The sequence below is a fragment of the Vidua chalybeata genome, chromosome 5 (assembly GCF_026979565.1).
Source record: "Vidua chalybeata isolate OUT-0048 chromosome 5, bVidCha1 merged haplotype, whole genome shotgun sequence".
Lineage (NCBI taxonomy): Eukaryota > Metazoa > Chordata > Aves > Passeriformes > Viduidae > Vidua > Vidua chalybeata.
In genome coordinates, this window is record NC_071534.1 from 7,372,435 (window position 1) to 7,396,706 (window position 24,272).

General features: G+C 45.7%; 1 protein-coding gene across 1 annotated transcript; it reads left to right on the top strand.

Moving 5' to 3' along the window:
* Positions 1-502: 502 nt before the first annotated feature.
* Positions 503-20,025, top strand: CD9 (CD9 molecule). Its single transcript, XM_053942495.1, has 8 exons — positions 503-653; positions 11,267-11,366; positions 14,127-14,224; positions 15,409-15,483; positions 16,449-16,541; positions 17,088-17,177; positions 18,852-18,935; positions 19,679-20,025. The coding sequence occupies exons 1-8, from the start codon at positions 588-590 to the stop codon at positions 19,742-19,744; spliced, it is 672 nt and encodes a 223-aa protein (XP_053798470.1). The 5' UTR covers positions 503-587; the 3' UTR covers positions 19,745-20,025.
* Positions 20,026-24,272: the final 4,247 nt, after the last annotated feature.

A 24,272-nucleotide genomic window follows, 5' to 3' on the forward strand; every position in this document is an offset into this window, starting at 1 on the left:
GACATTCCAAACCCACCTGGAAACATTCCTCTGTCACCTGCTCTAGGTGACCCTGCCTTGGCAGGGGGGTTGGACTGGATGATCTACAGAGGTGCCTTCCAATCCTAAGGATTCTGAGATCTCTGCAAAAGCAGCTCGGACTGGGGCGGTGGGGTTGATTACGTATTAGGAAGTTTTTCACGCAGAGGGTGGTGGTCGGGCACTGGATGGGCTCTCCAGGGAAGCGGTGACAACCCCAACCCCGCCAGAGCTCCAGGAGCGTTCGGACAACGCTCCATGCACGGGGTGGGATTGCTGAGGCGGCGCCGTGCAGGGCCGGGAGCGGGACTCTGACGTTCCCGGTGCTTCCCCTCCATGCCGGGACGCTTCCCCGCCCCGAGGATGGCCGTGCCCGGCCCCGTGTGGCGCTGCTGGAGCGCTGGGAGCCCGCCCGACCTGGGGCGGAGCGGGGCGGCCGCAGGTGTGGGGCGCGGCCGGGGGCGGCCCCGGGGGCGGGCAGGGGAGTCCCCGAGACACCCGGGCAGGGCCGCATTTAAGGAGCGGCGTCGGAGCGCGGGCGCCTGGTTACCGCGCCTGCAGCCGCCACCATGCCCGTCAAAGGAGGCACCAAGTGCATCAAGTACCTGCTCTTCGGCTTCAACTTCATCTTCTGGGTGAGGCGCCCCGGGTTGTGTACCCCGCGGTGCCCGGCGGGGAGCCCGCGGGACGGGGATGGAGGGGAAGCGCCGGGAGCCGCTTTTCTGATGCGTGTGGTTTTTGCTGTTTTCTCCACTTGCTGTCCCCCCCCCCCGAAGGGAGAGGGGCGGGTGCCCGGCTGCTCAGCGCTTTATTTTTCACGTTTTTGGGGTTTTATCGTAAGGCCGGTTGAGGGTGCTGGGTTTGTGGATAGCCCGCCCTCACTGAGCATCCCCCAGCACTACACACAATCCTCTCACTAAAACTGCGGGCAGGTCGGGCTCCCTGCTGGCTTTCCCGGTGCCGGGGCTGCGCCCGAGGTGAGCCGGTTCCTCGCAGGTTGTAGCCTGTGGTTGTTCGTGTGTGTGAACTCCTCGTTGTTGGTGGGAGCTGTGGCTTCCCTTCGGGTTTAATCTGTCGGAGCAGACCGGCACCCCTCGAGATCACGTCTCCAGTGTGGTTCCTGGCCCCCACTACGCCTTGTTGGCCGGGCAGCGTGAGAAAGCATGGCTGAGCCGAGAGGTTGGGGCTGCCCTCAAGCACTCGGGGCGTGGGCACCTCGATTTAGCGCTGGCTCCTGCATCGAAAAGTACTACGGGAGCTGCTTGTGTGCCTAATGGATAGGAGCAAAGCGTATGGTTCGAAAAGCTGGGTTTTCTCTCGGCTGTTTGCCACGGTGAAGTGCGTGTGTGGCTGTGATGTGGAGGAATGAAGTTGGAGCTGCGGGAAGAAGCCGCGTCTGGGGGCAGTCGCAGCACGGCCCGTGGGACGAGTGGAAGTTGCCGTGTTAATGGGTGAAGTGCTCGGAATATCTCGATGCCGAAATGGGTTGCAGCAGAGTTGAGAATACGCAGCTGGGCTGCAGTTGAGGGAAATTGTGCAGAACCTGACCCAGGAAAGCATATGTTGCCACCCGGGACTCACCGGACCGTGAGCAGGGCTGTCAAATTTGCAGGGTTAGAGCTGATCAGAAGGAAAAGCCTAATAAAGCACTGTCTGAAACTTACAATCACTGAGCTTCTAAACTTCTTGTTAAACGAGACTGAAGTACTTGTGGTTTGCCTTGTGCTTGTTTATTTGTTTATTTCAAAGCTGTAGACTTTCTGCAGAGTATTCTATGGGACAAAAATTCTTGTTGTGGCAATGGCATTGCCTCAAAGAAGCTCTTAACCTGAGCTTCACCACCTTCTTGTCTGGGGACCAGGGCTGAGAAAAGGGAGAGGGGTTTTGTTTAGTTCGGGATGTACCTGTTGCTTGGGAGTGTCATGGTCATAAAGTGCTGAGGCTTTACTCCTACCTTTAGGGGTGCTCGTGAATAGAGAATTGTACTGGTGACAGGGTGGATGGAAGAAGAATGGTGCTGCTGCCCAGAGGAGCTGAGAGATAATGGGTTTTCAAGTTGGCTTCTTGAGGCTGGCAGTATGCAGCTAGGATGTGGGAAAGAGAAGAGGAAGAAAAAAGAATTAAAGGACAATAAATGCATCTTGGTGATCCCAGTAAGTGTCTGGAGGCCCCAAGAGGCAGTGAAATGCAAGCAGCTTGGTTCAGCCAGAGATAAGTATGTGTTTGACCAGCTGGAGTGGTCCTTGCTCCTATGGGGACCACTATATGTCATTGTGGCCTGCTGAAAACAGTTGGAGGGGTGTTTAGGGGGTTATGGTGTTAGCAAACCTTGTGTCCTCTATGGAGAAATAAAGTAGCTGTATCTTGGGTTATTCCACACTGAACAGCATAAAAAGAAAGGTTTTGTGGGGCTGCCAGCATTAAAAGGCAAGAACCACCCTGATGAGAAAAAAAGGCTTTAATGTTTTATTATAGCTTTGCAGATGTGAAAAGTCTGTGAAGTAATGAAAGTATGTTAACAAAGCTTGTTGTGCCCAAGTGCAATTCTGTACTTTTTTTTTTTTTTAAATAAGTTGCCTTGAAAGGATAGGTCAGGAATTTCAGTGGTCTGCAGCAAACCTGCAGATGGCTGTGGATGCCACGTTAGGTGAAATGTATTTGCTTCCATCAGAGGCTTGAACAAGGGTAAGAGGAAGTAGAAAGGCTCAAACAGCTTGGTAAAGAAAGTTATTGAAATAAAAAGGGTAACACTCAGGGTTGAAGCTGTATGCAAAGGATGGAAATAAAGGTTCATAAATGCTGGTGAGCCTTATAAAATAACAATGTTAGCCAAAGGAAAGCTTTAGGAGTAATTTGCAAAAGCAAACCCAAGTAACATACCCCTCTTCGGACACATGAGGAAAAGGGAGTTTCTCAGGGAGTCCTTCCAGATAGTTATAGCTCCAGGAATAAAAGTTTTGGGAGCAATGTTCAGTAGGACTTTATTTTACCGGGGAAGATTTTAACAGAGTTCTGTGCCATAACCTGTCTTTGACTCTGAATCCTGCACAGGCTTGAACTGACCTTTTAATGCAAAGGAGGTGAAACAGGAGGAGCAGCAGCAAATGTTTGATTAACAATTCTCCAAGGTCACACAACACTTCAGAACTCTTAAGTGGGTTGTGATTAGGTAACTCACCCTGCTCACCATCCCTTCTCCGGGCTGGAATGCAGTAAATTGGAGGCTGGGTTTTTGCTTTATGGTAGTCTGGGGTACCCAGGAAGTAGCACACATGGAGTATCTGGAGAGAGCTGAGGAGAAGATTCCTTAAAAGCTGGCATGCATGTACAGGAGGGACATGGGCTACTGCAAGGGGAAGTCAGACTTCATGAAGCTGCTGCCTTGGAGCCTTTAAAAGCCTGAATGTTGCAGAAGGCAAGGACTGGTTGGTGTTGGTTCACTTGTTCAATGTCTCCTGGAAATCTCAGGCCTCTTGTGAAAACCAGGCAGCCCTGGAGTATGATCCTGGCAAGAATGAGATGGCTGTTGCAGTGGAGGCAGGGCTGTGGTGAGGTGCAGCTCTGCTGTTGCACAGAGAAGCAGTGGTGCTGGCACAAACTCAGTGGTGGTCAGTATAGCCCCACCTCATCTGGAGGAGCACAGGGGGTGCTGCTGGGCTGCTGGCTGGCACCCATAGTCCAGGGTGATGGAGGTGATGGCTGCCTGCTGACGCAGCAGGGCGTGTGACACAGAGGGGTGAGACTCTCACCGCAGGCAGGCTTCAGGTAATTCCCATGGGAGGCACCAGCAGGAAGCTGCCTGGAGATAGGAACTAAATGATTCAGGGGCAGCTGCTGCCATGGAGCAGTGAAGCCTTGGGAGAAAAGAATCTATGATGGCTTTACAAAAGCACCAGGTGAGCACTCAGTGTCAACAGAGCTTCAGAAATGAAGGACTCAGAGAAGAAGGAATATAGTGCGTAAAGCTCCCAAAATCCATGGCATGCTGGTGTCCCGCAGTCCTGCAGGCTGCTCTGGTCATCTGCCTGCCTTCAGAGGATCATAGTGGAACTTGGTAATGTTTGGGAAAGAAAGAGGAGGGTTTCTGTCATCAGCAACTCTATCTTCAGCATGGAAATGCACTAGAGGTCCTTAGGATTGTGATTGTCCAGGCAGTAGGTAGGGCCTGAATGTATTGAAAGAGGCAGTGAGCAAGAGCTGTGGGATATTAAGCCAGGAAAGAGGACATTTTCAGAAGGAAAGTGTCACTGTGGGGACAGTGGTGATACTTTCTCCTCAGCAGATGTTGAGGAATAGGTTGTTCAAGGGATACGTGGCTAATCACAGAGTGAATTAGGTTGGAAAAGACCTTTAAGATCATCTAGTCCAACCTGCTAACATGGAGTTCAGTAGCCTTTTGTTAGTTTTTCTTCTCTCAAGGTGCTGTCCATATCTTGGCACAATCTTTAGGTGTTCAACATGTAGCCCAGGAGGTTGGTCCTGGGAAATGCTATCTTCTGTCCTGTTCTTAACCCTTCCTGAGGATCTTGTGCTTGATTGATCTGATGGCCTTTCTCCAGTTGGGAAGGCTGGGCACTAACATGGTATTTGCTGGGGCTTCAGAGTTTGGCTTAAAATGTGCTTGTGGTCTAAATGGAAGGAAGGGGACATCTTTGGATGTTTGCACCAAGTCCAGTTAAGCATGGATCTGTAAGTTTTGGGGTTCAATCCTCTCTCCGAGGTGTAGGAATTAGGGATGGCTGTGCTTCCTCTTGGGATGGAGTGTTGCAGCAGGCACCAGGCTCAGGTTTGCAAACAGCTCTGCTGTTTTGGCATGGCCAGTGCTGGCCCTGGCATCCCTGACAGTCTGCTTTCTAATAATACAAGTTTGTGGGCTGTTTTGGCATGTGGGAGGGAGGTGTCAAGCCTGATACAGAACTAATTTTTATTTTTTTTCACCAGGCTGGCTTGAGCATGCCAAGAAGTCAATGGAAACAACACATTTTGTGCCTTAAACCTGAGCAGTGGAGTAGTCTTAGCAAAGTTGCCTTGGACCAACCTTAGTGTGAGCAATGTTGGATTGCCTTGAGTTGTGTAATGAGTGACTGCCTTTAGCTGTGCTCCCCTAACTCCTTGGGTTTGCTCAGGCTTGTTGGTCCTGGCGATGAAGTCTTTTCCTGGAAAAACTGTGGGCTCCTGAGCAACTTGGTTCACACCAGGCAAGTGCCTGCCTGTTCTCCCATTGGCTTCCTGCTGCAAAAGCAAGGCCTTGCATTGTTAAACTTCAATGCTGGGTTTTCCCCTTGTGAATTTTGTAGAATATGAAGACATCTGCTGCTAATATTTATGGCTTAATGTATTTTAGGCAAGCAAGTGCTGTAGCACAGAGACAGAGTTCATGTTGAAGTTTTGAGCAGTCATTTTCTTGTTCCTTTCCACTATTGGGCAGCTCTCTTGTCCTGACTTCCCACTCTCCAGAGCCTGTGTGTTTTATGAATAAATGCATTTGTGTGTGGTAGTGCCTGCTAAAGTGAGATGAGCAGAATTAAGCTTGGAGAGCCTTTTTCGCTCTGTAGCTTGAAGATACCTGTGACTTTGTTCTGAGCCATAATCTCAGCTGCTTTTGTGCACCAAGAACAGCAGTCCAGAGGATCTTTGCTCCTCCCATAGAGGACTTGCAGGATGGGCAGGGAAATATGCATGTGTCTGTTAGTATGTATACATGCAGGCACATATGAAAAACCCAGAAATTAGTTGTTTTTGCTTTCTGTATAGAACTGATGCAGTTGCTGGCTACAGTGTGAGAATCTAATGCTGCTTGGGCTCAGCTCAGTATATATTGACTCCACTAAGTTCTGTGGAGTCAGGAGTGGAGTTTGGAGTATGTTGCCTTGAGAAACCTGATGTGAAGCTTACTTAGAGTTTCAGCAGTCCTGGCTCCTATTTGCAATTCTAATTGCAAATATAGTAGACTGGCTTCTGAATAGGAACTTGTATGAAATGGGCACTAGTCTTGGCAGTGGTTCAGGAATTTTGTAATGCTGTTCCTACTGTACTGGAGCACTATTTTATTGCAAAAAGTGCTGTGGCATTAACATAGGCCACAACATTCTTGAAACTAGCTAAGCAGAACGAAAATACTTCCTTTCCAATCCACTTTTTTCCAAACTAGTTTGAAAATAGCTGCAGTTTCTTGTATAACTGCAAGCCCACATAGCACGAGTGTTAGGGGAGCTGTTTCAAAACTCTGAAAACCTGTGCTGTTGTGGATAACACTAATTCTGTAATTGAGGGGTTAGTGTGATGTTGAGCCTCACCTGTATTTACTGTTTATGGGGTTTTATTTATGGAGTACCAGCCAGTAAAAGGACAGAAACAGTTCATTACTACTCATAATGTTCTCAATTTCTGTGCATGTGCTTTGCAATGTTACAGATCTGGTCCTAGCTTACTTAGTTCAGTCTAAAACAGTAAGAAGTTAATTCTTATGCAGTCAGATTTTTAGCTAAAAGTTCAAGTGTTTATGAAGTGAAGATGGTGACTTTTTGATGTCTTCTTGTCATATCCTGGTGTAAACCTATATATGGAACAGTAGTGTTGAGCCTGACATACCTTCTTACTTCAAGAAAAAAAAAAGTGTTCTGTTAGATGCCATACTTAGCAGACAACACTGAAAATTGAATTTATTTTTGACTGACTTCTTTATTTTCACCTAATGACTTACCTTCTGGTGGAGGTAATGCCATGAGCATGGTAGAAGTAATATGTAAACTTGGCCTGAAGGTGTTAAAATGGCAAAACCCACTTGTTTGTTTGTTTGGGGTTTGTTTTGTTTTGTTTTTTGTTCAAAGGCATTTTTTTACAGGCTTTGAGCCAGTTATCAGGCGTTCTTGAACTGTCTGATTTCTTCCCTATCCCTGCCTCCACCCTGTGGAAGTGGAGGAAGGGCTGGGGGAGGGTGTTCCCTTCCCAAAGCTTTGTCTGAGGGCTGTCTGAGGACTTGGTAAGTGCTTGGACCTTGAGCTCCTTGAGAGGTAATTCTGTCTACGGAAAGATAAGATGCTCTAAGATGTCTGAGGCAAATGGGGTGCTTGTCCCTTGTCGCAGTGATTGCCCCTTAACAAGGGAACAAGGTCAGAAGGGACTGAACAAAATGGTCCTTCCAAAATAGTGGTTAAATCAAAAATAAATTTCCCAGCTTTCCAAAATAGTGTCACACATTGTGCTGCTATGGGATGTGTTAACACAATTGTTGTTTTGGGTTTGGGTTTTTTTTTTTTTGTTTAAACCTCAAGGTTTTAACACGTGTTTATGGCATTGTCATTAAATCTAACGGTTTCCTGTGCAAGCCTTCTGCTGGGGGGCGGTATCTGCAAAACCTCGGGTGTCAGAGCGGGGCAGAAATCCCGTGGGAATTGTTTGGTAGTGTCAGAGCAGGGCAGAAATCCTGTGGGAATTTTTTGGTAGCGTTCAGTGCTGATGCAAACTCTGAACTCATGCTCAAGTTAGCCAGGGATGGTGAGGGGAGGAAGGCAGAGTGTTCTGTGTGGCTGCTGCCTCCAGGATACACAGGTTTTCTCATCTCAAGTGTATCCTGACTGTTTCAGGTCCTTTCTCAGTTATCTCTTCTCACATGGAAGGCTGGGACACACCCTTAGGATGTACCCAGAGGCCAGGCAGAGCCGTGGGATGGGTGAGAGGAGGGAAGTCCTGCACAGAAGGCTCACTAGGGAATGTGCAGAGGGCTGTGTAAGAAAGGAAGATGGACCAAAAAAGCTGTTTTTCTTGTTGCAACAGGCAGAAAGCTGCATGCCAGCAGTGAGCTTTAGGGGCAAAGGGGGTGTGTTTCCATGTAATAAAAAAAAAACAACTTGAGAAGCCTCCACAGGGCTGGGAGAGGAGTGGCCAGGTAGTTTATCATTGTTGTAGCCGTGGAACAGCCAAGCAGAGCAGGAATGAGCTGGGAGTAGTGGTTAGGGCAAACAAGGAAGCCTGGTTAGCTGGAGCAGGGAAGTCAGTAATTGTGCCAGGACATGCTGTTACTGGAAAATCACTGCCACAAACTTTTCCAAAACAGCGAGTGAACAGTATCCCTTTAACTTCACGTTTTGGCCAGATTGGAAAAAAAAACCCAACCCTGTCTTCTGAGCTGTTTTTGCTGTACTTGTCACTATGGAAACATACTACTTATCTGTCTGATAAGCACACAAACCCACTCTCTTTGTGTATGTGAAACCAGACAAAATTGATTACTTTCAGTAATACAGTGTTGTTCTTTTCCAGCTAAATTTCTCTTTCAGCTCAGGATAGAGCTACTTAGAAACGCACAGTATTGCTCAACTCCCGTGACAAAATAGGTCTGTTAGATGGGGATCCCCTTGGATTACCAAAGAAAAACCCAACAATTTGATTATCTGGGGATCTACTTCCACACAGCTGAGGCTGGGGGGCTTGCAGCCCTTTCCCAGGAAGGAAAAAACACAGCTCCCAAGCCATCCCAGCACTGGTCCCATCCTGCTGGCATAGCGTGGGAGAGCAGGGAGGTGACAATGCCTCAGCCTCTAGCGTGCCATACTGGCCAGAGGTGCTGGCAAGTGCCTGTGGAGCTGTGCTTTTCTCTTCCTCAGAGGCTGGTGTTTTCTGTGTCCTCATTTCTCCCTTGTTTTGATGGAAACTTGAAGTTTCAAGTTTCTTGCCTTCTGCTGTAAAACTGCCTTTTTTAGTTCAGTGGTCAGTGTGGGTAGGAAGAGCACAAACTGAGAACATAAGTCTGCTTTCCTTAAGTAACTGAGACAGAAAGTCTCTTATTCTTGCATGAAGAAAGTCTCTTATTCTTGCATTTTATTTCTAATCCACCATGCAGAGAATTATCACTCTGTTTAATTCTACCACTTTTTTTAGTGCTGTGCAGCAGTTCACTGGCATGAAGTGTTATCACTGTTCTGTGATCCTGTAAGTCTCTTGTCTCCCTGGCATCTTCTTAATCTTTCCCACAGAGTGACTGCTTTTCCAAGGAGGAAACATGCCATGTACCTCTGTGTGGTGGTGGGAAAGAGTTAAATTTGTGTTTTGAAAGGAGCTCTACTAGGTACATCATCTCTGCCCAATGTGAACAGACCAGTTTGTTTCTGGAGGGCATTAACTGAGCCTTCTCCTTTGCTTGGAATTTTAAGATTATCTGCATGGTTACAGTATGGCATAAGAGTTTCTTTAGTTTTACAGTCCTTTTCTGTGCCCTACTCCATTTGCAGAGCTCTCTACTCAAGCACTAGAACTTGTCAAGATGTAAATAAATTTGGTAGGTGAGAAGAGCTGGGTGTTCAGGCTTCACAATTTGTGAGTGCCTGGCAAAACCAGTAGAGGATCTAGATTTCTTCTAATGATGGGGATCTGGATCAGCTATGAAAGCTGCCAACTACTGGATGACCCAGGAAAGGAAGCCTCAAGCAGAGTGTTATTAAATACTGGGTGACTTAACAGCAGTCTCAAAGCAGAGTTTTTTCCATCACTAAGCCTTTCTGATGTTTGAACTGGGGTGAGATGAGGTGGCAAAGGCTTTTTGAAGTGATGCTGCAGCCAGGAGAGCAGGTAGAGCAGCAACCCTTCTCTCTGTCAGCTCCCCTTTGCACCTCTCCCTCCCCTCGGGGTGCAGCTGTGGCACAAGAAATTGAAATAATGACGCTGTTGTGGCATTCTCTGTTGTACCAAGGTGCTCCTGCATAACTTAATCATCTTGTCAGGGTAGCCCTAGCAAGGCAACCAGGAGGTGTGTGCAGGTGTGCCTTGGGAGTAAGCACCAGAAACACCAACAAAAGCCTTTTGCTTAGGTCTGGAATCCTCCAGGTGGATTTGGCTCTTTGGTTTGTGTGTCACTTGATCTGTTTTCCCAGCTACAGCCCTGCAGCTCCTCTTGGAGGCACTCGGGTTCCTGCCATACAGGAAAAGCTGGTTTAGGAAAGCTGGGGCTGTCTGTGAGCAGGAGCTCTTCTGCAGCAGGGAGAAGGGGCTCTCAGGCTCCCACCTCTCAGGTGGGCTTGGTATGGAAGGGGTGTTGTACCCTTGGGTGCTTGCCAAGGGAATGCCGCCCATATTCCCACTAAAAATTGCCATTATTAAACAATTTCTAATTTCTTAGAGGCAAATCAGGAATGTTGTTTCTTTCTGCAAGGACCTTCTTGTCAGAGGTCAGGCTTCGTTGGGATTTTATTTTTGCTTTTTGTGTGTGCTTTGCCTGACCAAACCACCAGGCTTCATAAACTTATTGCTCACTCTTAAGTTTAAATTTTTAATGTCTGCTGCAGTGTTTGAGATTTCTGTCCTCATCTCATTTTTGAAGAGCTTTTTTTAATAGTTAAATGATCTTCAAAGGAAGAGCTAAGAAGCACACTCCAGCTTTATATTTTGTCCTGGTTTGTTCATTTTTTTTACACACAAGCAAACCCCATTTTTTTCTTTTTAAAGGAGGATTCAGTCTCTTCAAAGCAAACTGTTGCCATTGGCCTTACCAGAGTGCAACTCCCTCTTTCTTGCAACACTTCCTGTGGCTTTTGCCAGATGTTTCATCGAGAGGCTAATTTATACACCAAGTGACTTGCTGCAAACATAGGCACCAATGTTAAGAGGAACATGGAGGCATACAGGCAGAGATGATAATGAAATTAAACTAAATATTACCTAAAATTTGATTGTATTGCTCCAGATCAGCAACGTTCTACTGCTGCAGCTGATATTTTCTTATTCCTGTCAGTGTGGTCACTTAATGGGTTGGTTTTATCTTGTTTGGCAAGAACAGCACTCTTCCTGAACTCCCTTCTATGGAACATGGAGCTCTCAGCAGTCTGCTTAATACACTAAAACTTCCAGCTGGCCTTACAAGGAATTTTCCCTTGTGATACACTTGCTCTTCAGTGTGAAGCTTTAAGGTCACTAAGCCATGCAATGTCTGCAGCCACCCAGAATAAAAGAATTCATGGAAGGATCAGTGGAAGTAGTGACACTTGGCTAAACCTTGGATATTTTCAGAAAGGAACAAGAATGGCATTGTTCTCCTGTGGCATTGGAGTTTATATTATGTAAATGCCTCTGTCCACAAGGTGCCTCATGTCTGGAACTTTGTTCATGTGTTGGTATCCCCATCCTTTTATGCTTGTCCTTTGTCACCAGCTCTTTAAATAAAAGCTGTATCCTGTGTTTGCTTCTGATTTTGTTACTAATGCAAGGCTGGGTGGATTAGTTGGTATCATTTAACAAGCCTTCTTTGTTCTTACAGCTTGCAGGGACAGCAGTGCTTGCAGTTGGACTATGGCTTCACTTTGATTCACAGACCAAAAGCGTCTTTGAACTGGAATCTGACACAAAGTTTTACACAGGTGAGCTGGGGGATCACTCAGGGGATAGGTCACACTTTTGTGCCCTGATTTCCAGGCCGCTCAGAAATCTTGGCCTTTTTTAAAGGGTGAAAAGGCAAAACAGCCTGAGAGCAGCTTCCCCTGGCTGGTGTTTGGGGGCAGCTTCCCCTGTGAACTCTAGTGCAGATAGCAGTGCTGCCATGTGAGTGGTTTCTTGGCTCTTCAGCCTTTTTCCCACAGTAGTTTGTCTCTGTTGCTGTCAGTAAACATTTTGTAATCCCAGAGGCTCCTGGAAGACACAGAGGATGTTTCTTCCTGATGCTCATCACCATATGCGTCAGCAAAGTTTCACGCTAAACTAATTGAGTAATTAATATTTTTTCTCCAGAGTGACCAACCTGAGCTACCCAAAACACAGCTCTGTTGCCTCATCTCTCAGAAGGAGCAAGTGCACTATTGTCTAACTCCTAAAGCCCCACATCTCCTAATTCATCCTGAACTGAATGGGAAGAATGCACAAATATCTTGGTACATATGAGAATTACTCCAGCCAGCATGGATCAATGTAGCTTTAGCTAGAGCATGTGGAAGGTGTTTGTAAGATCGTTAATTAGGGGACACACACATTTTTAGTTAGTTAATGCCATAAGAATTCCTAAATGAACTGGATTTTATCTGAACTTTGATTTTGATCTCTACAGTCACTTTTAAGCTTGGGCAGGGGAGCACATATAATTTGGTTATTGTCACCTGTAGGTGCTCAGACCCTTGGAGCACCTCTGCTATGAGGAAAGGCTGAGGCAACTGGGATTGTTCAGCCTGGAGAAGAGAAGGCTTTGGGGTGAACTCATTGTGGCCTTGCAGTGCCTGCAGGGAGCCCACAGGAAAGATGGAGAGAGACTCTGGACAAGGGCCTGGAGTGACAGGACAAGGGGGAATGGCTTCACACTGGCAGAGAGCAGGTTTAGATGGGATATCAGGAAGGAATTCTTCCCTGTGAGGGTGCTGTGAGGCCCTGGCACAGGGTGCCCAGAGAAGCTGTGGCTGCCCCATCCCTGGAAGTGCCCAAGGCCAGGTTGGATGGGGCTCTGAGCAATGTGGGACAGTGGAAGGTGTCCCTGCCCATGGCAGGGGGTTGTAATTAGGCAATCTTTAAAGTCTTTAAAGGATAACTTCATCTTTCTCTTGCCAAAAAACTGGCTTCTATCCTTGCTACTCAGCTGTGACAACTCCCAGGCTGGTGTCTGAAGGGTCACTTGCAAGGAGGTGCAACTTATGTTGCAGCCTCTTAGTCCTAGGGTAGCCTGTGCCTGCAGGGAATACTGTTGGGAATGGTGTAGAGGCCATAGCTGGGAATATTGAGATGCTGGTGGGACTTCACAAAGAAGCTGCAGGCATGCAGACAGATTATCTGTGAGAAAATTGGTGGTTTGCCCTTGATATGATGGCATCTTAACAAACTGGGTGGTTCTTGGAGCTGCCAGGAAGATTCCCAGGTGCTTCAAAGTGGACCTCAGAAAAAGAACAGAAATCTAAACTTGACTTTTGAGCTGAATATTTAACAAGTCTTATTTTGGGTAGTCTAAAACAACTCTTTCACCTCCTAAAACATAAATTTTTTATGGTGTGAATGCTTAAGCTACTGGCTGGATGCAGCCAGCGCAACCTGCTTGAAATCTCTGTAGGTTTAACTGAGTTTTAAAAAGAAACTCAATAGGAATTTCTGCTGTAACATAATTTTCTGGGTGTAGTTACTGACTGCAGGAAGTTGCAAAGCAAGTTACCTCAAAGGCTTTCTGTACAACTCAACCTGGAATAAGTGGTACTGATGGACTTTTTTTTTCTTTTTCAAAATGGAAAAAGGTTAAGCTGAGGTTAAAAAGTCCGTATTGGAATTTCCTCCTGATAAGAAATGTCAGGCTTACTCCTTTACAAATGCTGCATCAAGGAGATATTTATTTTGGCAGCTAATCTTATTGGTGTGCATCTAGAATAGACCATTTGCAAATGCTTACATCTGGCTCCCTTTAATTGGTAGTGATTGGGTCCCTGAACTATTTTTATGTCCGTATTGATAGAAGTGTCCTGCTTGTTCAACATGCTTTGTGCTGATTCTTTGATGCTTCACCACCCCTGTAATATTCCTTGCCATCCTTTTGGAGTTTTCTTGCTCACCACATCTTGCTGCTATCTCCATCTCACAGCTGTGATGATTAGGCTGGTTGTTCCCAAGTTCAGGAGCCAGAGGATTTGGTGTAAATGGAGCCTTTTACCTCAGAAATGTTTGCTTTTTCTGCTTCAGCATACTCACTACCTTATTTCTGGGCAGAGTAGTTTACAAGGTCTGGCATTTTATATAATCTGAAGAAGCATCTGCTTCAAGACTTTGCAGTTGTTGATAAATCACTATTCCAGTTGTCTCTAATTCCAGTTGTCTCTGTCTTCACCTGAGGAGAAGCTGATAACTCTTGGCTCTGAGCCTGTTGTAAAAAGAGTCTTACGGCTTGTCTTAGATGGCTTTATCTCGCCCATTTTCTAAAGCTTGTGAAACTGCAGTAGGGGTACACATTGTGTCAAAATGAAGGTTTTATATATAAATTTTTCAGATGCATTTGCTTTGAAAATTAAGCACAACTCCTTTTTTTTTTTTAACTTGAAATACCTCGGTAAAGAAACTTAAACCGTGGCAGAAGCTACCAATGCTATTTGTGGAGCAATTAATTTCATACCTTGCTTCTGAGGTCTCAATGACCTGCACACCTTTGTTTTCCTCCTCCCTAGGTGTTTACATCCTTATTGGAGCTGGTGCCCTTATGATGCTGGTTGGTTTCTTGGGATGCTGTGGTGCATCACAGGAATCTCAGTGTATGCTTGGCCTGGTAAGTGCTCAGGGTAATGCCTAAATTTTTGAGCAGCATGATGAGAAAGGAAGGAAAATATTACTGTGTAATTCAATGGCAGCAGATTGTGGACCCAGAACAATCAGTGTTTAAATTCATGGTCACCTACATAATGCTAAAATGTTAAATATAGTTCTTACTTCTGGCTGAAATCCAGATGCTTCTGCTGCATTTGAAGAAAGGATGATATCAAGAGGCTGGATGTGTCTGACATACACTGAAGCGTCAAGGCTGGGAGTATTGTGAACACAAAACTAAAATATTGATAAGAGCAGTGCTATCATTGCTAGACAGTTCATCCTGGACTCTGAAGGTGGTGCAGTCTTTAATCTCTGAGACAAGAACTGTGGTATTTGGTGCTTGAAACAACAAGGCTCTACTGTTCATAATCACAGGATGAGCTCTTCTAGTTGACAACTGCTCTGCAAGCCAATTACTGGAGAGCAACCTCATTGTTTTCAGACTAGGGGGGCAATAGAGCTTACTGGGTTTGTGCACATCTGTACACTTGCAAAACTACTCATCCAAATAACCAGAAGACCTAGTTAATAAAAGTCAACTACTATAGCCACTGAAAGAACAATTCCCCTTCTGTGTCACAGAACCTAAATTCAAGTATTTGTTGCAAAACGATACCTCTAGCCCTTTGTAATTCTGAGTATCTCTTTAAAGTGCTCCTAAGTGATGGTGGTGTTTTGGGTCTGGTAGTCAGTGAGAGACAGAACACTTTTATTTGTGTTTTATGGGATATACAACAAAATGACCATTAGCTCTCTGGGAGTGGGTGGCAAGCTAGGAATTAAGTAATGACTCCTAAAGCAACAGGAGTGACAAACCAGAGTAAAGAATTGGTGCAAGCTGTTGTGATGTGTCTGAATGACTTGGACAGCTTCAAAGTTGGAGTTGACAGATGATTGGCTTTAATTAACACTGATCAAAAAGCAGGACTGGTGCTTGGAAAGCAGTGCCAGACTTTCCGACGCTCCTGTGAAGGAAGTGCTGACCCAGTGTCCTTTTTCCTGGTGTTACCAATGTCTCAGACCTCCAGCTGCAACCTGCTTGAGTGACAGCTCCCACAAGTCTGGACAAACTTGCAGTCTACATGTGTGATGCTGGTTTGTGGTGCTCTGGCCTTCATGAATAACGCGGTCTTTCTTTTCTAGTTCTTCTTCTTCCTTTTTGTGATCTTTGCCCTTGAAATTGCTGCTGGGATCTGGGGATTTTCAAATAAAGAAAAGGTAGGTTTCTCTTAAAAGTAGGGAGTGGTGGGATGCTGGAACAGGTTTCCCAGAGAATCTATAGCTGCTCTGTCCCTGGAAGTGTCCAAGGCTGGGTTGGACTGGGCTCTGAGCAGCCTGGTCTCGTGGAAGGTGTCCCTGCCCATGGCAGAGGGGCAGAACTTGGGTGATCTTGGAAGCTCCTTTCTGACCCCAAACACTCCATGATTCTATGAATGTACCCACAGTCAGCAATCTGCTGACATCTGTACTCTAGTACAAGTCAAATCCGTATTTCCTAGGGAATTTCGGGGAGAGGAAAAAGGCTGATTCAAGCAAAACAACACAAAAAGTCTAACTGTAATATTTAAGCACGAGACTGTAGCAGGGAAGCCAAGAGTCCAAGAGGCTGTTGCATGCTAGAGGTGCCCTCCAGAGAATACTTGACCAAGCTGTGAGGTGAAGCAGGCTGGCTGGGAGGCTTTACCACTTCCAGAGAGGAGCTGGGTCAGCTGGCAGCTGAGTATATCTGCACCTGAAGCATTACTGATGTGGCCTCTCCCTCCCAAGCAGTCAAGATTCTGTCCTGTTTCAAAATCACATGCCTGGTGACCAGGGTTGCTTTTCTGCTCACATTGTATTAGACAATGGGGAAATATAGAAACTTCTGGAGTATAGTAGAATAGGGAATATTTTTGGACAGTCAATGGGCAAAGACTTGGTTCTCTCACTTCTCTTAGAAGGTCAGAGATTTGGAAGGGGAAACAGTCTTACCTGTTTAGGTGTGGCTATTAAAGTAAGTGTACAGTTACTTCTCACCTGAAACAGGTGAGCCTTCTGTCCACTCTATTTGTACATGGGAGAAGAATGGGTGTTGTAGGCTGCAGGAGTTTTGATGACTGGCTTGCTGAAAGCAAGTTTTTCATAATTAATGCAAGGTACAACACTAACACAGCATCAATACACAACTCTTTGCTTTTTCTTAGATTACTGATGAGTTAAAGGAGTTCTACATGGACACCTACAGAAAGAGAGTTCAGCCAGGTGCCAGAGACACCCTGAAAGCATTTCAGTTCGCTGTAAGTATATGGTTAACCTGGACAGGAATGCAGCTTCTCCTTACACTGTTCTTCATGCCACCTAGTCCCCTGTACAATTTTTTTACTCATTAGAAGAAACCAAAGATTGCAGAGAAGTTTTTGTGTAGTATAAATGAATTCAGGATGCCTTTTTTTTTTGTCCCTCTGAAGTGTCTAGAACTAGTTCTTGTTTTTCTAGAGCTCAGCAGCAGGCTGGGAAACCCTGGATCTGTGCTACTGAGCTACTGGCACCCTAGTATGCACACGTGCATATCTGTGAGGGGTTCAGCCTTGTGTCTGTAAGGAGCACAGGCTGTTGCCAAAATGATTCTGTGTGTACTTAAAGAGATATAGCTCTTCATTTCAGAACCTTCTCCTTTAATAAAGGCTTGTTAAAATTAGGTTTATAAGCAGTCATGTTGACAGGACTTGGTCTGTAATAAAAACTAATGTAAATTATTTATTCCTCTTTTTTTTTTTTACCAGATTATTGAACAAAAATAAGGATTGTTTAACCTGGGTCTCTTTTTGTGTTTTCTGTTGCAGCTAAACTGCTGTGGCCTTACTGGAGCTATAGAGCAGCAGTACATGGACACCTGTCCAGCAAAGACACTGTCTGAGTCATTCTCTACGAAGGTAAAGCTTGAAACAATTCACCATCAGCTCTGCCCAGTGGGTAGAGTGAGAAACATACTTCAGGAAACCCTCCCAGTCCGTGGGAAATGCCCATGTGTGTGGCAGTCTTTGTCTGTGATCAGGCTGGTTGTGGAAAACAAACCCACCGTTACCATGGAAAGAACAAGCAGGAAGTCTGACCTTGTTCAGGAAATGTGCAGTCTATGTGTCACAGACTCACTGCTGGGGTGGGCAGTGGAAGATAAAAAGTTTGCCTAAAAAAAGACCCCTCACAGTGCCTTGAGAGCTCTGTTCTCCTCAGTGCATCTTCCTGGTGCTTGCTGGGAGCTCTCAGCTTCCTCCTGGTTAGGGAGAAGTAGAGCTTGGGGTTGGGAGCAAGTCTAAAGCTTCAGCAAGGACAGGGATGGGGGTAAGGTGTTGGTAGGCTGTTCAGGTGAGTTGGTGACTGTGAAGGCAATTCTGTGAATCAGGTTTCCCTGCTGGAGTATTGCTGCAGAGGTGCCTGTGTACCACAAATAATAGGAGAAAACAGCTTTTATAATTTTTAACCACCCTTCTTCCTCTTTTCCTTACAAACACCCTGTGCTCCTGTTTCATGCTCCAAAACAGTTTGTGTGAGTCTTTCTATGGTTCTTACCATGCAGGAATTCAATTAATGACTTGGGTTTTTTTAACTTTAAATGGCAATTCACATATCTGCCCACATGAGACTGTTCAGTCTTTATCTTTAGTCCTGTCCATGCAGTCTGAGTTGGAGTATGTGGGAGTAGCTGAGACTGCATGCAGGTTTTGTTTGGTTTTATTCTGCTGTGTGTTTTAGCTTCATCTGTTGACTTCATCTTGTGATGCCTATTCCCAATTGTAGAAAAACAGTGGATAGATTACAAGATCAAAGGGATGTAATGGAGCGTGCCTCTAAGAAGCAGTGCTGTGTTGGCATTCTGATTGAACTGACTCATTCTTACCAGTATATCCCTTTAATCTCAGATTCAGTCTTTCTTTCTAGACTGGATAAGGAACAACAACAGAAAAAGGTAGCTTTCAGCAGCTCACTGATGTTTGCTGCTGGAGCAAGCAGAACAGAAGCTGGGATGAGACTTTGACCATCTTCTAGGCTCTTAAAGATTTATACCTCTGTAGAAGTGCCTTGTGCTTTTTATTTGCCAGCATGTGTCTGTTCTGGGGAAAGGACTATACTTTTTTTTTTTTTTTTAGTTGCAAGGGTAATTCTTTGTCCTGGGAGCATTAAACTGGCCCCTCTATGGATCTGCCCATAGCCTAGGGTATCCTGATATTCCCATGTACTGTGGGCTCATGAGGTGTCTGCAAAATTACAGTAGCAATTGGCAATATCAAGAGTGGCTTTAAATCTCTTTAGATAAGGGATGAGCAATGCATCAGCTGAAGTGCTGACAGCCAGTAGTAACAAGCCAAGCCTGATAAACTGCATGTTCAGATTGAGAGGGGAATCCTGCTGTAGTCAAGGTGCTGTTAACAAGTCTGAGGTACTTGAAGAGTAGATTTAAACTTCTCTACCAACTCTTGTGTAGGACCATCCCTGGCTCTTTTTAAGGATGCAACAGTAAAGGCCAGATCAAAGCAACTTTTAAAAGATGAGTCTTCAAATGAACCTTTTGTGTGTAAAACACTGATGAAGCATCTGTTCCATTTCAGTCCTGCCCTGATGCCATTGATTATGTCTTCAAATCCAAATTCAACGTCATTGGAGCAGTTGGCCTTGGCATTGCTGTAATGATGGTGAGTTTCCAGATTATTTAAAGGGTGCTCAGAGGATACACAGAGCAGAAGTCTTGTAGGGCAGTGCCTAGCCCTGCAGCCCACAAGGCCATTCCGCTGAGGACAAGTCCCAGCAGGATCAGGGTGTGTGCAGGGCCCTGAGGCAGTGCAAGGCTGGGATGTCTCAGACCTCTCTGCTTCTGCTTTGGATTAGGATCTGCCTCCTTGCACTTTTAGCAATGGTGAAATCTTATCAGTGATGTGTGTATATATGGAGTGAAGATGTATTGATCATGTTGCTGGCCCACATCTTAATCGTAATACCTGTTGGGGATTCTTCTTCTCTTTCCTTTACAACAATTACAGGCTCTGCTAGAGGGCTGAAATAACAGGGCTGATAAAAAAACTTGCCCTTGTGTTTGACCTCTCTGGAGAAAAGCACATGCTGGGATGATCAAAGCTTTCTTAGGAGATATGGCAGTGGTTTACAGCTGCTGTGCTGAGCCAAGGCCAGAAGTTGGACTTGAAGATCCTTGTGGGTCCCTTCCAACTTAACATAATCTGTTTTCAAGTACTGAGGTGAATGGGATTCCTGGGAATGAACTTTGGGGACTGGGAGGTGGGGAATGGCAGAGTAAAGTGTAAAAATACAGAATAAATGTGACCTCTGGGCTGTGAAGAGCAGCTTGTCCTCATGTTGATAAAAGCACAGGCTTTATCATGCTTCGCTTTCCTGATTTCTAATCTGTTTGCTTTCTTTGCAGATTGTTGGCATGATATTCAGTATGGTTCTGTGCTGTGCCATCCGCAGGGAAAGGGAGATGGTCTAAGAGCTGCAAACCCAAGAGTCCTGCACTATAAAAATCCTCACCATTAACTTTTGCGTTCTGAGAGCATTTCTAAAATGTTATATATTTGTTACCTTTTTAATGCTTTATTTGGTACTGATGTAGGTTTGCTTTTTACGTTACAGGTTAAAACGATAAAGGTTTATCTGACTCAAGACAAACATTGTACATAAAATATCTGACTTGCTTGAAACTTAACATAATTTGGATGTAATTTATGTTGGAGACAATTTGATACTTAATAAAGAGTAAGATGTATTGTTTGTGGGGGAGAGGAGATGTTGCTATGTTGATTAATCCCACTGTTTGATGCATAGCAAGGAGTTGAAGTTGCACAACATGTTAAGTGTTTTTGGGATAAAGCAGGAAAGCACTCCTCTGCCAATGTCCCCGTGTTGGAAGGGAATGGGAGATGCTGTCAGAGCATGTCAGGGAAGGTGTGGTCATTCCTCTTTCCTTGGTGTGTGTGAATGAAAGCAGGTCTTAAGTAGATTCCTAAAATGTCACTGCTGTAACACTTACTGTCACCTCCCTGGAGGGTGGCAGAGGCTGGCTGTCACACAGGTGATGTGCAGGCAGTGGTAGCTCAATGCAGCCAGGCTGGGCTCTGCCTTTGGGCCAGCTGGGCTTCCTGACATCAGCCTGTCTGCTGCCACAACTGTCCCCTGGCACCTGGCATGGCCTTGGGCCCTTGGCAGGGCACATTGCCTAGTGAATGCTCAGGATTTTTTCACTGGCTGGCTTGGGGCTTTGTTTCCCTAAAGCCAGTGAGATGCAGTCTCAAGGGCTTACAACACATGTGCCAAATCTCAGGTTTCCAAGTGGAATAAACCTAAGTTGCATGAGCAGTTGTGTCCAGCTCTGCAGTTGCAGAGTTGAGACTGTCCTGTTTCAGTTTAAATATGGGTATGGGAGAGAGCAGAGACACCAGTGTGGAACCCTTAGCCTAAAGAATTACCAAGTTGTCCAGTATTTCTATTTTAAATGGCTTTTAAGTGGTTTTTTTTCTCTCTAAAATACTTCCTTGTGGGGGGTACCTATGGGCTTACCAGCAGGTTGATGTGCTGTTCCTGTACCTGGTGCTTGCTTACTGTACAATCTCATCTGTGTTCTTGGAAGCTTCTGGTCTCTGTCCTTGGGGTAATACAAATGTCTCTGAGTTGTCCTTGCTTGTTCCCCTCTTTCTCCAAGGAGGTTGGTATTTATTATGAGAAATAACAGAATTGGTGGGTGTCAGGCTCTGCTGATACATGAATGTATTGTCACCTTTGTGTTACCCACTGTCACTTGTCTAAGGGAACCATGCAGCTCTCCTCTGTAACACATTGCACTGTTCTGTGTTCATGGGCCTTCTTTAAAAAAAAAAAAAATTCAAAAAAGTCAAATGGTAATCATGCTTTTGTGTGTCTTGCAGAGACTGAAATTATTCCAGAAAGGAGCTGATCTAATTTTCTTTTGTGGCTATATGTGACAGCCTGGAGGGGAAAATCTCACATGGGAATTTGAGGGCAGCCATGTCCCCACTGAGCTCTTGCAGAACTGAGAAGTAGCGTTTTTGTCAGCTGAGTAAATCTGGGGATGAGAATGAACCTGGCACCTGGAAGAGCTGGAGTGAATCACTGTGAACCATTAGGAAAGTTTACTGCTGACTGTTTACTTCTTGTTCACAGAATCATTTAGGTTGGAAAAGGCCTTCAAGATCATCGAGAGCAACCTTTGACCAATCACCCCCTTGTTGACCACACCAGGGTGTTAGGTCCAGTTGTTCCTTGGACACCTCCAGGGATAGGAACACCACTCTTCCCTGGATAGGCCCTTCCAGTGACTAATCACCCTTTCAGTGAAATTCCTCCTGATGCCCAACCTGACCCTCCCCTGGCACAGTTGAGGCTGTTTCCTCTTGTCCTGTCCCTGTTCCCTGGGAGCAGAGCCTGATCCCCCCCAGCTGTCCCCTCCTGTCAGGGAGTTGTGCAGAGCCACAAGGTCCCTCCTGAGCCTCCTTTTCTCCAGGCTGAGCACCCCCCCTCCCCCAGCTCCCTCTGTTGCCCCTCATCAGAGTTCTGTTCCAGACCATTCCCCAACTCTTTTGCCCTTCCTGGACATGCTGCAGCACCCCAATATCTTTATTGAACTGAGGGGCCCAAAATGGATGTGGGATTTGAAGTGCCAAGTACAGAGGGAAAACCACTTCCTTGGTTCTGCTGGCCACACTTTTTGATGCTGGTGCATGTGTTCAGATTGCCAATATCTGCTGTGGCTGAAGTCCAGCAGCTTTTGGCGGAGTCCAGGAAATTCCAGCAGGTTGTAACTAGGGGGAAGAGAACTCAGCTGTAGGCTCAGCACCCCAGATCATGAGGTTTGGGCAGTGGCTGCAGAGGCAGCTCTTGAGCTGGCATCCAGGTCAGCTGAAGATCCAGAAATGAATACCTGCCCCTGTTCTTGTGTTCCACAGAAGATGGGGAGGGGTTTCCTGGGATTTAGTCTTTAGCTTGCAGTGCTGCTGCCTTCCCCACAGTGTTTATGCCACACTGTGCCTCTTTGATACCCACCCTCAATCCACATGTGGTTTTTAAGTGCTATTAGCCTGATCTTTTACCCTTCTTTTGAACATCTCCTGCATGTGGGTTGGTGTTTTCTGAGGAATCAACAGATGGGTAACTCTTACTTTACATGAGAGGGAAGAGCTGATCTTTATTACTCAAGTATTACTTTAATTTAAAACGTGGATTACAGATGCAAAACCTGGTTGCACTCAGCCTCAGACCTGCAGGCTAGTCTGGAATGAGTACTGCTTCAGTAATGAATATTGATGAGTTACACGTCAAGTTTCACCTTCTGTGAGTGATTGTGATGAAATTTCCTGAAGAACTGGGATCTAAAGAATGGCAGCCCTAAAATTTTGAGTGTGTGGCACTGACTGTCTAAGCAGGGAGCAAGTTCCTGTGTTTGAATTAGGTCAGGAGCAGAATGTGATTTGTAAGGTTAATACAGAGAGGCAAAAGGGGCAAAAAGAGATTGTTCTGGAAAACAGGAATGGGGGATTACAATATTGAAGGGGAAACTGCTTAGGACAGTGTTGGAGCTGTGGCAGGAATGACTGACTGGTGAAATATTTGTGGAGGGAGGGAGAGAAGGATCCCTCTGAGGAATACATCTGCTCAGATTCAGAGAGTCAGCAGAGAAGCAAGTATTGATGCTGGGGAAAAAAGAAGGAGCAGGGAAAAATTATTCTAGAGATGGCATGTGTTTTGGGAGGAAAAGATAGGATGGAGGAAAACATACAAAAGTAAAACACTTCGTCTTTTCCATGTCATCCTTCCCCATCAGTAAACAAAGGTGCAGCTATGTTAAGACCTTAAAGCCTGCCAGGAATGTGAGAAACCACTCCAGAAAGAAAGAGGGCTTAAGCAGCTTTGTTTCCAAACAAAAGCAGATTTCTCCTTTACACACAGGTGCTGCTAATTCTTTGTTGTAAATCTGCTTAAAATAGCTGTGGTTTATGGCCAGATGTGACATTGTATGTTACAGCATCTATGGGATGTGTTTGTGGATAGCAAAGAGCTGTGGGATATGAGCAATCCTGGTCTAGATATTTTCTTGGATTTGGATGGTAGAAGAGGTAACTGGTATTGTAATTCCTGTAAAGGACTAACACTGCCTGTAAGTCTGTTAAATCATGAAATCACAGAATGGTTTGGAGTGGAAGGGACCTTAAATATCATCTCCTTCCAACCCCCCTGCCATGGGCAGGGACAGCTTCTGCTATCCCAGGTTCCTCAGAGCCCCATCCAGCCTGGCCTTGGACACTTCCAGGAATGGGAATTGCTCTGAGGCTGCTCTCAGCTGTGCCCCTTGGCTGCTGGGAGGAAAATAAGAACAGATAAAATCAAACCACTAAAAGATGTGGCTACGTATTTGTTGTAACAGAGCACCGTGCAGAATATGGGAGTTTGTACTGGGAAACAGCTGGAACAAACAAGCTTAAGAAAGTGTTTGACTAAGGGGAAGGATGTAGCAGTGAAGTCCTGAAGAAGGCTGTATTCGGTTATCTACAAAGTAATTTTGCCAGAAGAAAGATTTTTAGACTTGCTTTGGAAAACTGGAGCTAGCCTGCCTCAGGAATGGAAGGAGTCTCAAGCTTGCTGCATGGTCAGCTCTGTGAGAAGTGTACCAAGGTAGAGAGAGCCTGGTTTTCCTGAGGGACAGAGTTTATTGCTGGGAAATGTCTTCCTCCTTTACAATGGAGCTGGGAAAGTCATCTGTGGTACAGCACATTGTCATTTTACAGCAGCCCTGGCACATGAGCACCATAATTGAGTGCAGGGAAAATATGACAGTGGGCCCATGAAGTGGGGAAAGGGTGTGGGAAGCAGCTGGCTAGAGTGGAAGGAGAGGGGTGGGCCTGACACATTGGGAGGGTTGGAATAAATGCTTTCCTTCAAAAATTTAAATCCCTATGTTTCAGCAATTAACAGTCTTACTCATAGAGGGTGTAGAGATGTGTTTGCAG